The sequence below is a fragment of the Gavialis gangeticus genome, unplaced genomic scaffold (genome assembly GCF_001723915.1).
Source record: "Gavialis gangeticus isolate Ggan-Ray unplaced genomic scaffold, GavGan_comp1, whole genome shotgun sequence".
Classification (NCBI taxonomy): Eukaryota; Metazoa; Chordata; order Crocodylia; family Gavialidae; genus Gavialis; species Gavialis gangeticus.
In genome coordinates, this window is record NW_017728993.1 from 5,649,908 (window position 1) to 5,665,667 (window position 15,760).

General features: G+C 37.3%; 1 protein-coding gene across 2 annotated transcripts in view; it reads right to left on the reverse strand.

Moving 5' to 3' along the window:
- MIER1 (MIER1 transcriptional regulator) overlaps positions 1-15,760 on the reverse strand; it is a 57,815-nt gene that overhangs the window by 21,514 nt on the left and 20,541 nt on the right. The window contains exons 1-7 of one of the 2 annotated variants that reach the window (XM_019528423.1): positions 15,431-15,435; positions 14,764-14,788; positions 12,117-12,262; positions 9,619-9,786; positions 5,405-5,537; positions 2,838-2,902; positions 467-539 (exon numbers count right to left, since the gene is read on the reverse strand). In XM_019528423.1, coding sequence (XP_019383968.1) covers positions 467-539; positions 2,838-2,902; positions 5,405-5,537; positions 9,619-9,786; positions 12,117-12,215 — 538 coding nt within the window. In that variant the 5' untranslated portion in view covers positions 12,216-12,262; positions 14,764-14,788; positions 15,431-15,435. Of the gene's footprint in view, positions 1-466; positions 540-2,837; positions 2,903-5,404; positions 5,538-9,618; positions 9,787-12,116; positions 12,263-14,763; positions 14,789-15,430; positions 15,436-15,760 lie in introns of those variants that run through there. The other variant, XM_019528424.1, reaches the window with a different exon arrangement.

The following is a 15,760-nucleotide window of genomic DNA, read 5'->3' on the forward strand; positions in this document are numbered from 1 at the left end:
TTTTTTTTTTTTTTTTTTTTTTTTTTTAAACAAAAGAGACAAGAAAATATTTTTTTAAAATATCAAGAAGGCTAAGGTTGAATAGGTTATGCCTGCAAATCAGGAACTGGTAAGTCAAGGTAAGTCAACCTTATCACTGCTCCTTAGCAAATATATTTTACCATATTATTTTATTATTTAATCCTAATACAGCAACACATATTACTTCTAAAATATATTTTGGATAAAGGAATAAAATCCATATTCTATATTTATGTAATTAACAGAATAAAATATGGATATTTCCTGTACTGTATGATACACAGTTTCAAAACACAGGTGCATCTGCCTGAAGGAACTGCCTTATTTGCAAATCATGTGACATTAGTTGCTAAACAGTTCTCAGTCTTTTTCTAGGATGAATTGTTTCAAGTCTTTAATATAGAAAATTCCACATATCAGTAATTTTCACAGCATCAACTCTCACCTTTCTCATTCTCTCTGTATTTACAGATACCAACTGGAATTTCAGCTTGAAACATAGAGCCCACCATGATTTCCTGTTATGAAAAACACAAATACAAATGCAGGTCACATAACAGCTTCTTTAAAAGAGTGTAAGAGTGATAGCATACTTTACTAAGTAAAGTGACAATCTTAGATTTGCAGAAAATGATTGACAGACACGTGACTGCTCTGTGATAATTTACAGAGAGTGATTCGATATTGCGATTGTGATGCATGCTCTATGTTTAACAGCAGATTGTCAGAAAACACATGCAGGAAGTAAAATAATAGTTCAAGATAAGCTGTATCCTAGTAAACACTACAGGGTGGTTAAGAGAATGCTCACAGCATAAAATGTGACTATTCTACCTCTAGGTTATAGCCAAGTAACTAAGCTTGTTTTGCTTATACCAGGGGCAAGCAGATCAGGAAGACTATGAATAACTGAGATGCATATGATGTCCAGAGGTCACTGCAATTATTGCTCAGAAAGGCAGACACCACAGGGGATTCTTATAAGACACTACATTTGTCTGGGTCACAATCACAGGCTTTAAGCAAGGTAAACATATACAGACCACATTAAAACCCTTTTCCCTCTATGCTATGCTTTATTCCTACTATTAAGATTTAACAGTATCTTGGTCACAGAGTCCACAGCTGATCACCAAATATCAAAGGAAAAACCAAATACAGTTGAAACTGGCATAAGAACAGCTGACCTGCAGGATACTATAGCCCAGAGCCTGATTTAAGAGCGGTAGAACCATGTGATTCCACCTTGGAAAAAGTGGAAAAACGTGGCCTGAAGAATATGCTCAGAGACCTGAGAGGAGACAAAGGTGCCGTTAAACCCAAAACCAAGAGAGACCACTGAGAGACGCAATAGTTATTCTCATGGCGTATGTATATTCAATGTGTGGCATTCAGGCTGGGTGATATGAAGGAGGAGGTTGTGGGAAAAGCACCTCACCAGTCAGTGGGAGACCAGCAGGGGATACTGCATCTTATGAACAGCAGAAATTAAAATGAACTCCACAAGACCCTGATATTACAAATATTAGAGGATATCACACCACAGATATTTTGTGGCTTTTTCATAACTTGATGAATCCAAGATCCCTAACTCCTTGAATCCTGGTTACTAAGCACTTTGTTCCTGCCTTCTACTCCACTACTAATTGCCAAGTTAAAGGTCATCTTTTTAAAGAAGAAAAGAATCCACCGCAGTTAATTTCCCCCTCTTCTCTTTCAAATTGGCTGGAGAGAAGTAGGGATAACTCTGGCAATGCTTTCTCTAATTTCATGCCTGCCACATTAGTCCATCCTGGCTTGTCAGACACCACACTCAGTACAATTAGCACTTTGCTGGCTGACAAGAAGAATGAACACCAATTCTTGTATGCAGATATCCATATACAGTAATGGGATTGATGAAATCATGTTATGTTCTTCAAAACTGTTTCTTTGTGCCTTTAGAAGAATCATTTGAAACTCTAAAAAAAATTAACAAAAAAAATTGGGTAATTCTGCAATTAAGCAAGTTCTCATCCAAATTTGGAAAGCATACGTAAGATTTTAAAGAATTCAATACAAAAACCTTTTCAGGAAGCTACAAACAAGTTATTAACAAAGCTTTTTCCTCTCTTTAATTACTTCCCTATTTATAGAAAACTCCTATGCTGGAACAGGTTACAATAATCTCACCTACTCAACACTTATAGGACGAGAACACCACTCCACTATAACTTCTAAACAATTTCTAGATGAACGTTGTCTTCCAAACATATTCTATGCTGCCAAAAAACATTTAAAGGACGAGAGAGAATAAAGTTGCCCACGAGTCAGATAAAGGTACAGACTATGTGTGTTGAACAATTTATTTCTGGAATGGCCTAGGGAAGGGAAGTCAGGATGGGGGAAAATCTGGAAAACAGAACAAACAAACAAAAAAAAGAAGCTGTTTTCAAAGCAAAGTGGTGTTGCCTTTGAATAGAGTGAGAAGCTCCAGATCACCAGGCCAACTTTATAAGATAAAGAAGAGATAGCAAAGCCTTTTGCTTGGTTACTAGTAGATAACCTCAGGGAAAATGGTTATGAAATGATTTGTTAAACACAAGCTAAAAATAACTAAAATACTGGCTTGTCAAGTTAGGTCTGTTTCATCTTCTGGAGACATAAAATAAACTGATTTTTTTTTCTTGGGAGGAACTAACATCACTGAATACTTATTTCCTGTCCCCTTCCACTGAAAGAATACGTACTTATCCTAAACAGCTCACAAGATGCTCGCTTTTTGAAAATACTATTTGACATAACACAGACTGAATTCCAAGAACTTAAATATTTACCTTTTTCCAGTCTTCTGAGGGAATATAATCTTCATCTTCTTCAGACTCCTCTTCTATTTCACTGTCTACAAAAAAAAAATCAGATATTTGCATGGATCATGTTCTAAGCTACACTTTAGTCCATTAGAATATGGCTTGGACACAGACAATTCAAGGCAAACTCCAACTGGCTATTGGACTCATGAGCTGGGATGTCTCGTGAGTGGTGGTTTCTTAACTAACCACCACTGTCTTGATAAAGGGATGGTTGCAATCCCCTTCCTCAAGAGCAACACAGTATATTAACAACAGAATTTCACTCACCTTAGAACAGAAGAGCAACACCTACATTTCAAAGCCACCTTGTGGGTAAGGTAACACTCTAAATTACAGTTTAAAAGTCACTATTAAATATTTCAGCGCTCACTGCCTTAGAGGAAACATCCGGCTAATGTTCTTATCCCTGTTTAAATATTTTTTAACAGGAAAGATATGAAGTTGGATATAGGTTTTTAAGATACAAATAAGTGAAAATTGTATTGTCAATTTTTAACCTAAACGTAAGCTTTTATTTTCCTATTCAACATTTACAGCACAAGTTGGCTTATCCCAACTTAACAGAAGCAGCTGCAGAATCTAATGATGGCACTGGCATCCAGATGTTCCATATTTTAACACAGCTGGCACAATACAAATAAACAGTGAAAATAAGAACTATAGCTAATACAAGACACATGGGTTATACAAACATATAGAGACTGATTGTTTAGGTTGCAAGTTCTTAAGAGCAGGGATTGTTCTGCTTTCTATTTAAACAGCACATGTCCATACCTGGGATCCTAGATACTACCAAAATACAAGAAAGAAATCCGAAAGATAAATAACTATGAGATAGCAACTAACATAGATGTTAATAACTAATTTTAATTAAGTAAATCAAGTAGAGTACATAGCTGTTTAAGCAACCTTAACTGCAATTTAGTATTTTGGAATACATTTTACTTCATTTTGATAGAAAAGGTTATTGCTCTGTTGAATATTTGTTGGCTAAACAATCTGGCTGACAGTATGATATGCTTTACATTAGTTGACTACAGGTTTAAGACAAGTTGAAGTAGCACTGTGATAGTAGTGAGTCTAAAAGGAGAGTTACATCATACCAGATTAATAGCTGCAAATGGCTGCATATGTGAACGTTAGGCACAGCTTAAGAAATGGAGAGAGGACTGCATGGGGGGTGGCAAAGGAAACAGTAGCATTATGAGCAACAGCATCAAGTTAGATCCAGTTAAGACTAAAAGTCCCTCTCTGTGTTAGTATCTCTACCTTAAATTATCATAGCATGAAATAATTTGTTAAGAAAATAATCTGTTTGTGTTTCACTTTATTTTTCCATTGTGTAGAGCAGCCAATGAAAAACTATTCATTTTATTTTGCTTCTAAGCAGAATCATTTTCATTCACAACTATTAAGTATTCTCAAACATTTTCATGACACAGACCACTACGTACTTGGCCTCTGTGTTGCAGCAATAGCGACTACTTAATTTCGGAATGTATAAAAAAATACTTATGTATTTTATCTGCCTGTTTCGTGTGAATTAAGCAGCTGATAACAGAGGTAAACCTGTTCAGGAGACCAACAGAAGCTCCAGACAAAAGAGAAATGCAGTGTATGGGCGGGTCTACACAGATGTTTACCATGCAGTAGACTAATTGGTTCTGCAGTAAATGTCTGGGCATCTACACATGTAGGGTTATTAGGCCGGAGTAAACTAATAAACTCCACAGCAGTGCGCATGCTAGAGGCTAATCCAGCTGGCTGGGGTACAAGGGTGCTTCAGTGTGGAGGCTGCCTGCTGGCTAGCCTGACATTGGAGCACCCTCATGCCCCAGCCAGCCCTTCCACAGCACCCTGCCAAATCAGAGCAGCCCCAGATTGTTAGACTGGTCTCTGGGGCCCCCTGCCACCCAGGGCTGCTCCAACCCAGCTCAGTGTGCTGGGGTTGTGGGTGCACGTGTCAATGTAGCGCCTGGGAGCAATAAACTTAGGTGCAAAACTGCTGCAATATGCACATGTAGATGCACCCACTATATTACAAATGCAATTAAGGAATGTTTATGTAAAAGAACTATGCTATTGATCCTGCTGGCTAGTCCAGGCAGGCAGGCCACTGAAGTCACTTGGCCCATCTGAATGCTAGGGAGCTTTCAATGGTGCAGGGGAAGCCCATGTGGACTGTCTTGCAGAGTCTCTGCTTTCCTTCAGAAGGTTAAGAAAGTGCTGAATGTATTTCTGTTAGCCACAGGTTTTTCTTTTATTTCTGTATTTATAAAGAAACTCAGATTTTGCATCAAATTTAATCATTTTCTTTAAAAAAACTGATATAAAAGCCTAACATGCAGAGTCCCTCACTTGTAAAAAGAAGCATGCTATACTATATACTGAACAACAACAAAACCCCAATGTTTAGACAGCTTAAGAAAGCAAGACGAACAGTGAGAACAGATATCTTTGAAGTGTTTATAAGCCGTGATAGATATATGTCAATTGTATTTAGAGGGTGCTTAATACTGGACAGCACATACTTGTATCAAAATATTTACATCGACGTGGGCGAATTATCTCTTGTGGATCTTGAGAAGCAACAGATGGTGCTGGGTCATCATTAGAGGACTGTGTCTCATCCTCCTGACCTGATGAATCCTTTATGGTCTCCTCCTTAAATACAACAAGGCAAACAGGAGATCAGTTAACCTTTCTACATGATAAAGAATCAACTTTCTTTTTACTTGACTGCATTTATTTTCATAAATAAAACAAAAGAGGGTTGTGCATACATGACAATAAATAAAAAAAATTCAAATTATATAGACTGGTTGTGCAGAACCACACTGATTGTTTAAATATATTATACAAATTACTGACACATGGATTTTGAAATTTAATATTTTAAGCAGGTCAGGTTTAATAATAAGGCTTTGATAGGTGAGCTAGGGGCATGAATCAGAGTTAAACATCATGTCTAGTTTTTCCCCTAAGGAAATGCATTGGTTGCCATTGTATTCAGTGGGCATCAACAGCATACTGTACTGCCACGGTTGTCTGAACCAAGTCATCTGTTAGAAACAGGTGTTGTTTTGTTGGATTTTTATTTTGTTTTGTGATTTCAGAGGGGGGGGGAAGGGAGAAGAGATGGAGGGGGGGAGACAGAGAGAGGGAAGGTATTCTGCTATCTTTCATCCAAACAGGGAGGATGGCTAATGTTGGATATATGTATTACAGAATAATTCTGTTTGTCCAAAAGGAGTTCCAAGTGTACAAACCTAATCTTGTATTTACATTTTGAGTTCTTTGCGAGTATATGCATGCCTTAGGGCAAAAATCAATTTCACAGTCCTGTTCACGATTCTCAAATCCTCATACAGCAATGTGTGTGTCAGTAAACCTGCTCACGAAGACATGGAATGATAAAGACCTTCACCTTTAGCTTTTTTGGGGAGGCGGGGGTGGAGAAGGAGAATTATATTTCATGGAGTAAGTCATAAGTGAGTATGTGCTAAAAATTGGAAATTAAACTAAGTTTTGTTGATATTTTTAAAGTCTTTAAAACATTTCTTCCTGAATTTTGGTTTAGGAAGAATAATAAATCAGATGATAATTTCTAGTCTCTTAGAAAAGTTTTATTTTTAATGTGCAAGGTTATCATACAAACATGCCTATTCCAGTAAGAATACTTGAACTCCAATATCATTGACTTAAAATAAATGGTAAAAAGATTAGAAAACAAAAGAACAGATTTTTAACAGAACTGAAATAGCCAGGGAGTGATATGAAAATTAAGGAAAATTAGATGAACATGGTTAGATAAATGTTTGGTTTTATGCATTGTGTAAGCATCACTTAACACAACTTGCTCAGGCTCACGTGTAATAATTCAGTCACATCATGTGTAGCCAATGTGCTTATAGTACACATTTAATACAAACCACATTGTGAACTGAATGTTTTAAAAGCAAATTAGAAATAGAACAAAAGTCCAAGTACAACCCAGCAGAATTAATGGTACTACTAAAACTTTGGTTTTCATTTACTTGTATTTAAATTTGTATCCATGTTGCATTACGTTTCCCTTCTCCCCTTCTTAGTTTCCCAGAGCTTTTTGCTTGTTCGCTTAACAACAAATACAATATATGAACCTTCTAAATCTCTTCTTTCCAAGCCATTCAACGAGGAAAGGTTAACAGGCTTTGCAATTTTTGGCAGTGAAGCTTGCAGATAACAAAAACCAACAGCTTCAAAAGCATTTAAAAACTATTAATGCACTGACAGTGGTTTCTCCAGATGTATACATATGTAGGATGCCAGCCTGCACAGATATGGGCAAAGTCCCTATTCATTCAGGGCACAAAAAGTACCACTGCACAGTAGGTACACTGACACAGGACTTCGGCTCTACTCAATATACAATTTTCAAATAATATCACTCTGGTAGATTTGAAAAAAAATAAAGTGAAAAGCACCAATGCTCGTTAAGAAATATGTACAGGCCAAGTTTAAAAAGTAGACTAAAGCAAAGATGGCTTAACATTACAGTTAGAATTTTACAAAGTATTTTCCTCTTTGACCAACTAAAAACTGCTAAAAGAATCACACGGAAGGGACCTCAGGGATGACAGGATTTTACTCATACATTAAAAAAGCCTTTAGTAGAGAGCAATCAGGTAAGATTTACATTAAAGAATTCTATTCTTAGACAAAAATCCATCACATGAGTTTTGGCAAATCATTTAACCTCATAGTGCTTCAGTTTCCATATCCTTAAAACAGCTCAGATTGATCCTCTAACAGGAATGCTACAATGAATACATTCAAGACAAAATATTTCCTTTTTCTATCTAGGTTGAACTACCTCACTATTCTGGCTCCTTAATATTTTTGGTATTAACTCTAGAAAGATATTAATATTAATAATAATAATTGTAGTACTGTGAGATTACATATTGTTGAAAGCTACCAACAATGCAGAAACTACAATTATGCCATGCAAGTATTTATAAAAAACAACCCCCCCCCCAAAAAAACCCCCAAAACAACTGAAGAGTGGATTTGTTACAATTACTGCTGACACAGGTGTTGTCTGCAACATTGTAACCAGATTAAAAAAAAATCTCAAGATAAATGAGCACCTCTTATTTTAACAGTACAAAAGACTGTGGTTAAAAGTAGTAACCACCGTAGCATGAAATATTCTGATTGCTAATAAAAATTTAAGCTGTTTATTATATAGCACAAGTGACAAATGCACTATATTAGCCTAATGCAATATCAAATAGTTAAGTTAGGAACTTCAGGCAGTTTGTAACCCACATAAAAATAGACTTTTTGTTTCTGTACCAGAGATCATTTCGCTTAAAATAACAAAAGAATTAGCACATCTACAACAGTTTTCTCAAGTCACAGGCCAAATCCAGGTTGTGGAGCTATGGCACAAAGCCCGCGGGGCTCTCTATGGGTCAAGACATTTGGCAGCAGGAATCAGTGGCAATTAACACTGCCACCCCTTCCCTACCAAATTCCCAAACCCCAGCTGGATTGGGGTCAGACCACATCCCGCTCCTTACTCCGCACTGCTGGATGAGGCCCTGCCATGCCTGTCCTGTGCACCAGATCTGGCCGATCAGCTAGATTCAGCCCACAGACAGACCAAGTATTGCTTACCTGGCCCACAGGGCAGGAAGGTTGAGCACCACTGGGTTTATGAGATGGAGCTGTTCTCAGCCGTTTCAGATTCGGGGCACCCCCTCCAGAACTTTTTGACTGTGGTAGCTCCCCATTTGAAAACCAGAGCTATGCTACCTAGGCTACCTCACTCGTTCTCAACTGGGATGCTGCTGCCAGCACTGAAACCAGCTTATGCTCCGGACTGCAAGCGGGAGTGCCCAGCCCTGCTGCTCCTGCTCCCAGTCCAGCTCTGTATGCTTCTGCTGGAAACAGGCACACAAGACAGCCCCACCTGCCCCACATTTCCAGGAAGAGCATGCAGGGTCAGACTGGGAAGGACTGAACAGGCGCTCCTCCTGCTTTAGGTTTAGCGATAAGGCTAATGCATGCTCCTGCTGCAGCTAATGCACACGCTCCTCCTGCAGCCCTTCCTGGTATGGCTCTGCATTGGGCAATTGCACCTGGTTATAGTGGCAGATGCAGCAGTGACAGAACACAACCCTGAACATGTGAGCAAAACTCAAGTAAAAGGGGTCTAGCACAGGAAATACAGGCTGAACTGGACAAAACCAACAAAAAATAAAACTGCAAGAAAGAATGACCTAATATACATAAAAGGACAAGAATAGAAAGACAGCTGGTTCTCAGCCAACTGTTGGGGTCATGGAACAAGGCAAGATAGGATGGGGAGGAACACTTAACTCAGTCCACTGACGTCAAATCCAAGGGCTTCAACTATGAGACCCTCTACTATATAAAGATCTCAGACTATACCGCTTCATCTTTTCTTTTGTATCTTCTTTTAGAGAACTTCTGAAAGAACTTTTAGAGAAAATTCTACACTGTACTGGAGCAAAGATTTCATTTGCATGTATACATAAAATACCACCATAAAACTGACACCCGACATGGGGCAAAAAACAACAACTGCTGTGGGCAAACACCACCACCACATGGCACACCCATGCAAGAATTTCATGTGTTACTAGGGACCAAACTAGAAGGTGCCTGCAAATTCAGTCCTGAGAGATGCCTGGAATTGACTGGGAAGATATTTGAAATTACTACAGACACTCACCTTGTTTTCTCCACTACAACCACTGTTGTCATCATTATCAACATCTTCATCATCATCTCCTTCTTCTTCCTCCTCCTCCTCCTCCTCATCCTCTTCTTCCTCTTGGATTCGGACTGTACCATCATAGCCATAAAGGCTAAGTAGTTCATGAATTGGCATATCACCTTCCTGAATAAGATGCAAACAAAGTTTGATTTGAAAGATGTCTCATCACAGAGATCATCTCTACAAATTAAGAGATATTTTATATATAAACTAGTAGGAATAAAGCACAACTTCTAACTTTTGGTAGTCTAAGAATTTACAGCTGTACTTGCACACCCAAATTTGCATACTGTTGATCAACACATCACTTTTTATATGGATATTCCTCAGACCTTCAATAAAAGCAAGAAGCAAATATTGACTGAAATGCATACTAGGTACGTTGTACTATTTTTTTAAATAAACAAAACCCTTAGGAGACTAACTGGGAGCATCCACATGAGACGTTTAATACACAAGACTCATTCTACTGTGCATAGCGTGGCAAGGCAAAAGCTGTGCTAATGCACAGTAAAAGTAGTCTACTGAGCATTAAGTGTCACAAAATGACTGTGCACCTTGGCTACTGCACAGCAGCACCAGCTACTGCAAGTTTAGTTAGTACCTTATATTAGAGGTACTAAACTTAATGCACAGTAGCAACAGCGCATTAATGCATATGTAGATGTGCCCAGTGTATACAGAGGTAGAAAGAGATAAACAAAGCAATCTTAAAAAAAATCTGTTTTAAAATGTTCCTTATTTAAACAGCGGTTCTCCTGTGAAAGGTGACTAAAATGGAAGTCTTCAGTTTTGTTTTCTAAATAATTTTTTCTTTAAATGTGTTCATTTTAAAATATCAAGGATTAACTGCTAGTCTTTCAAATTCAACATTAAATGATAGATTTTCACCAGTAACAATAGCTTTGAAGGCCATATCATATCTTTTAGCACCTAAGTGACTTACTGGTTTCAACAGGAATGCATAAATACATCCAATTGGCCCCATTACTGGAATTTAGGTCACATCTACACAAGGACTCATAGGAAAGTTAAGGAGAATGATCTAAGGGCATGAAGTCAATGCATATGAATTAAAGCCTGTTAAACTTGTGTATGGATGCCCTCATTCAGGATCAAAGTGACCACAGAATCATCTCATGACAGCTGCCTTAATGTTTCTGAGTATCTTACATAAACAAGCTCTTAGTAAATCCGTTGATAATTCATTTTAAAAAAGGTAATAAAAATTTATTTTACCAGTGAAGTCAGCAAATGGGCAGCACATCTACTGAGTCTGAAGGTGGTATTTCTACGCAGACATCTTTCAGAGTAGAACTGAATTTTCAACAGTTAAAAAAATACTAACATGTTCTAGCATTGGCTCAAGTCACCCAGGTATTACCCAAAGACATACATCTGCTGCCTGTACTACTTTATGACACATCTTGAATGGTGACCATAAAATATAAAGGAAGACTGAAATAAATGCTCTCTGTACAGTCCTGTTTTCCCACAGTCCACCCTTTTTAGACAGTCTCTCTCAAAATTTGTAATAAAGTTTAAATGAAGATAAATCAGTTTAACATCCTAACTGAATTTATATATGTAAACGATACCATTAGTGGGGATTAAACATGCTAAATAGCTTTTTAAAGTTGCACTGGCATAAAGATTTACTGTAGCTGAAGAAGATTTGTACTTTACATATGCATTTGAAAAGAACTGATTACCTGTGCTGGAAACGTTTACAGCCAATGAGATCATAGACTGCATCTACACTAGTTTAGAATTCATAATGAATTATTCTTTAGTCACAAAGTGTACTTTTGGTGACTGAATATCTAGTTGCAATCCAATCTAAGGTCCTGTCACATTTATATCCCCTAAAAGACCATTGAAGGCAGAACATACATGTCAGCAGGAGTATAAAATGAAAATATATCTTAATATGCAATTATTTCAAAACACACATTTAAGATGTAGACATCATTATCAGTAACTGGAGTTGTAATCCCAGCTCTGCTGACAACTCACTATGAGGCTCTGGGCAAATCATTTAATCCGTGTCTCAGTTGGACCATGAGAATGCTTAGAGAATTAAACGGAAAATGATGGAATGAAGAAAATGTAACGAATACTAAAAATTCAACATATACTAATCAAATGCAAGCGTTTATCAGAAAATAGTGGCATTGCAAACAATATTCAAGTTTAACTAGAGCATATTTTAACATTACGTTAACTGAAAAATGTGAAACCTACACCTTGAAAACAGAGGAAACTGCAGTGACAGGTATTATGGAGCCTACTGCATACATCAACCTCATTGCTGTATAGCTGGAGAACTGCAAATGCAGTTTCTGGACTGACAGGTCATCATTCCTAGTAGTGTCCATATATCCAGGTAATGGTGATGAAAATCAGATAAAGTACAGCTATTTTACACAAAATGGTCTTTAAATGCTATTTACCCTTGTAAGATCCTCTATTTCAGAACTGAAGTTTGGTTCCCCTTCCATCATTTCTTCCTCTTCTAACGTCCGTTCATCATCAAAATCATGAACCAGCATATCAGCTGATGGATCAAATTCATGGTCATCAGATGTTGCTGAACCTCCTGGTACAAAACAATTTGATTGATCATATTGTGAATTTTGGCTTTTGTTTAGTAGTAATAAAAATACCGTCATCTAAAGTTACAGCTAAAAATGCTCACATGTTTGTAAACAAAACAAATCAATTGTCCTAAAAGAGTCAAATGGATTATTTGCTTCCCAAGTGTCCCAGGCTATATAGAAAGAATCGGCAGTTACGTTTTGCTATTTTTTTCAAATGTTGTATGCTATTATAGCTGCTTGACACCCACTACTGCTAGGCAAAAGCTTCAGCTATCCAGCACTGTGATCATTTCAGAATGTATGTCTCCAAAGGCCAAAGTAGTCAGCAGCCTGAAACAGAGACCTGCACTAGGTAAAGTAGAAACTGCTTATGCACATGAAGTAGGGTTGGAGTGTTGTTCCCATTATGGTCCAGAAAATGTGTGAGAGGCAAGGATTTTTCGTGGTATCTTTACTGGACAAACCGTATAGCTGGGAGAGTTTTTAGACAAGGTTTCAGCATCAAATGCCTTTCCTCAGGTCAGTTACGTCACCTAAGTGACTTAGTACCACAGTGACTTCCTGGAAGACATCACCGTTTACAACATGAAGGATATAGAAAAAGTTATATAGATAATCAAACATACAGAGCAGCAGGAAGTTTTAAACTACGCAGGAAGTTTTAAGGTTAAGACTCCTTGCATTCAAGGCTTTAATTTTTCACGATTAATCCATTCCTGCCACTTCAACCTTTTCACAGTATTCTTTGTAGAAAAGTCTAGATCTAGTAACTAAACAGCAACTGAATCAACTTTAAATGAAAGACTGACTAAATTTTACAGATTTATTATAATGCTGACTCAGTAATATTAATAAACCCAATCCTGCTAATAATTTAGTAATATTTGCTTAAGCAAATAACCCAAGTTGCACTTTCCAAATCTTTAAAATGAGAGAATACTTGGCTTGTAGACATGCTGCAAAAATGTAAATTGATAAATCAATTTAAAATGGCAAAATGTAGTAAATTTCAAATATTGTCTTTAAATAAATTTTAATTATTAAATATGTTATGACAGTAACATTTCAGAACTACTTTGCAATGGGAAGACAGGTATATTTTTTCATATAGAAACACATACTTAAACTTGAAGTTTCTTAATTACTCAACATGGATTAAAAACTGAGCAAAGAACTAAGGCAAAACAAAGTCTACGTATTTCAGTTAGTAGAGTGAACCACTTTCTAAAAAACTGTTTTATCAAAAAAATTAAATCAGTACAACCCAAGTATGCAGTTAACAGCAACATCAAGGGCCTTTTACCAGTATAGTTCATTCTTTCCTGCACTGAAATAAGCTATAACTGTATCCACACTAGGGGGTTGTTTCCCTTTAAACTGCACACTATAATTAAAGTGATAGTTTGTTTATTTAGACAAGACCTAAGACCAAAAAACCAAGAAAAGCATATTCACTGCTACTGGAAAACTTGCATTTCAATGCCAAGATGGCCGTTGTAGCAATGCTAATTGTTTTGGATAAAGTAATAAAAGCTAAGTGCAACACTGACTATACCCAGCAAGAAGGGTGTGTCAACCAAACTGGAATATGAGATACCAACCAGTTCTTAGAAAGAAGTCATAATTTTTTTTTAAAGAATCACAAGAAGCAAATATTTTCCTGTTGATATAATCTGAAAGTGAACTTGTATCACTGTAAAAATATACTGTTGGTACTGCTGCACCTTTATTTAAGTAAGTGAATTTAGTGGTTATGAAAACAAAGGACAAGTGTGATCATCACTAGCCAAATACCCAATGTATCAGAAGCAGTGGCTGTACATATTTCATTACAGTACTCTCTAAATCTACCTTAATCCTGACAAAATTTCTGTGCTTTCAGTACTATTTATCTACTGATGAAAGGTCATATACAATTCTCAGGTGCTACTCTGATTGTATAAATGGAAACTACAATGACAGGAAACGCACTCTCATTTATGTGCGTAAGGAAAACTACAATATATTCTACTATATTGTAAGAACTACACATTCTGATAACAACATTTAATTACGACTACTTCACTAAATAATTAAAGCATACCAAAATGTAACAAACAACAATTTAATTCCAAATGCAAGCAGCCATTTTTACAATCTACTGGTTTAGATAAGACCATATGGGAGATACACGTAAGAAGACACTTCTAAAGGTGTAAGTTGCTTTTAAGATTCACAAAATACTAATTTAAATAGTGTTTAACCAAATTTCTTTCTATTTGGTATAGTTCATTACATCACCTATCATCCATATATCTACATGCCTGGTTAAAATTTAGAAACCTTAAACACACTAAATCTGTAATAACTGGAAGCAGGTAATGCCTGGAGTTTTAGTTTTGTACTGCTGAATTAAATCCAACAATAATATTCAGCAGACAAGTAAAATGCTATCAGACAGCATTTTATTAAAGTGCTCATCCATCCTAAGCTTATAAAATGTTAAATTAAAAATATTTACCTGGGCTTGAAGACTCAACAGAAGGCTAAAAAAAGAAAAACAAAAATCAAGTTATTTCCATATTAAATCTGTACAAATCTCAAACATGACATGAATTCAACCATTTGTCTGATACAAAAAACCTAAATGAGCAATCCATCGCAGATCACTTATTCCCCAACATATCAAAAACACTTCAACTCTTCTGAATGGGTTTTAAAGTGATGGACAAGATTCTTTTCCTCCTTTTTATTATCGTTCTTGTCATAGCTATATTTAATCAACTGATAATGGGAAGAATTCCTCATTTTGTGAACCAATTATTGACTTCCTGAGATTATAAAGCAAAGTAGAGCAATTTATTCTGAATCTCAGGTAAAACCTATTTACCCAATCGTGTATAGAAATGCTGTGTTTCTATTCAGACATAATATTTAGATTATTTTTTAAAGTAAAAACCATGTTGGAGTGTCCCAACAGAATTTAGGAAGATAAGCCATTCAGTCTTAGTCCATGAACCAAAAATGAAAGTTTAAAAGGTCTTCTGAAACTCACTAGCAAACTGCCCATCAAGAATGACCGGGGGGGCGTGCAGCAGGGACAGAGCCCCATGTCCCCCCTTCCCTCCCACCGCTGCTTCTCATCTGGCCCTGATCTATACCCTCGCACTGGGTCCAGCCTGCCCCACCTCCCCCAGCCCCTGCCTGTCTCTTCACCCTCTGCTTCTTATGCCCAGATCCCACCTGCAGGACCTGAAGGACATCACCCACAACATGCATTACGAGAGCTACCGTGTGCGGCGACTGAACGAGAGCAACCGGCTGGCGCTCAGCCCTGTCAATGGGCTGCAGGAGAAGGACGAGATGGAGAGCAACCTCTGAGCAGCAAGGGCAAGGTGTCCCTGCCCTTGTGGCCCTGCATCTCTTCCTGTACAGGGCACATGGACTGATTGCGGCAGGGAGGAGCACACCCGCTTCCTGCCGGGAGCCACCTCCGGCCTCTGGACAGTCCCCACCTC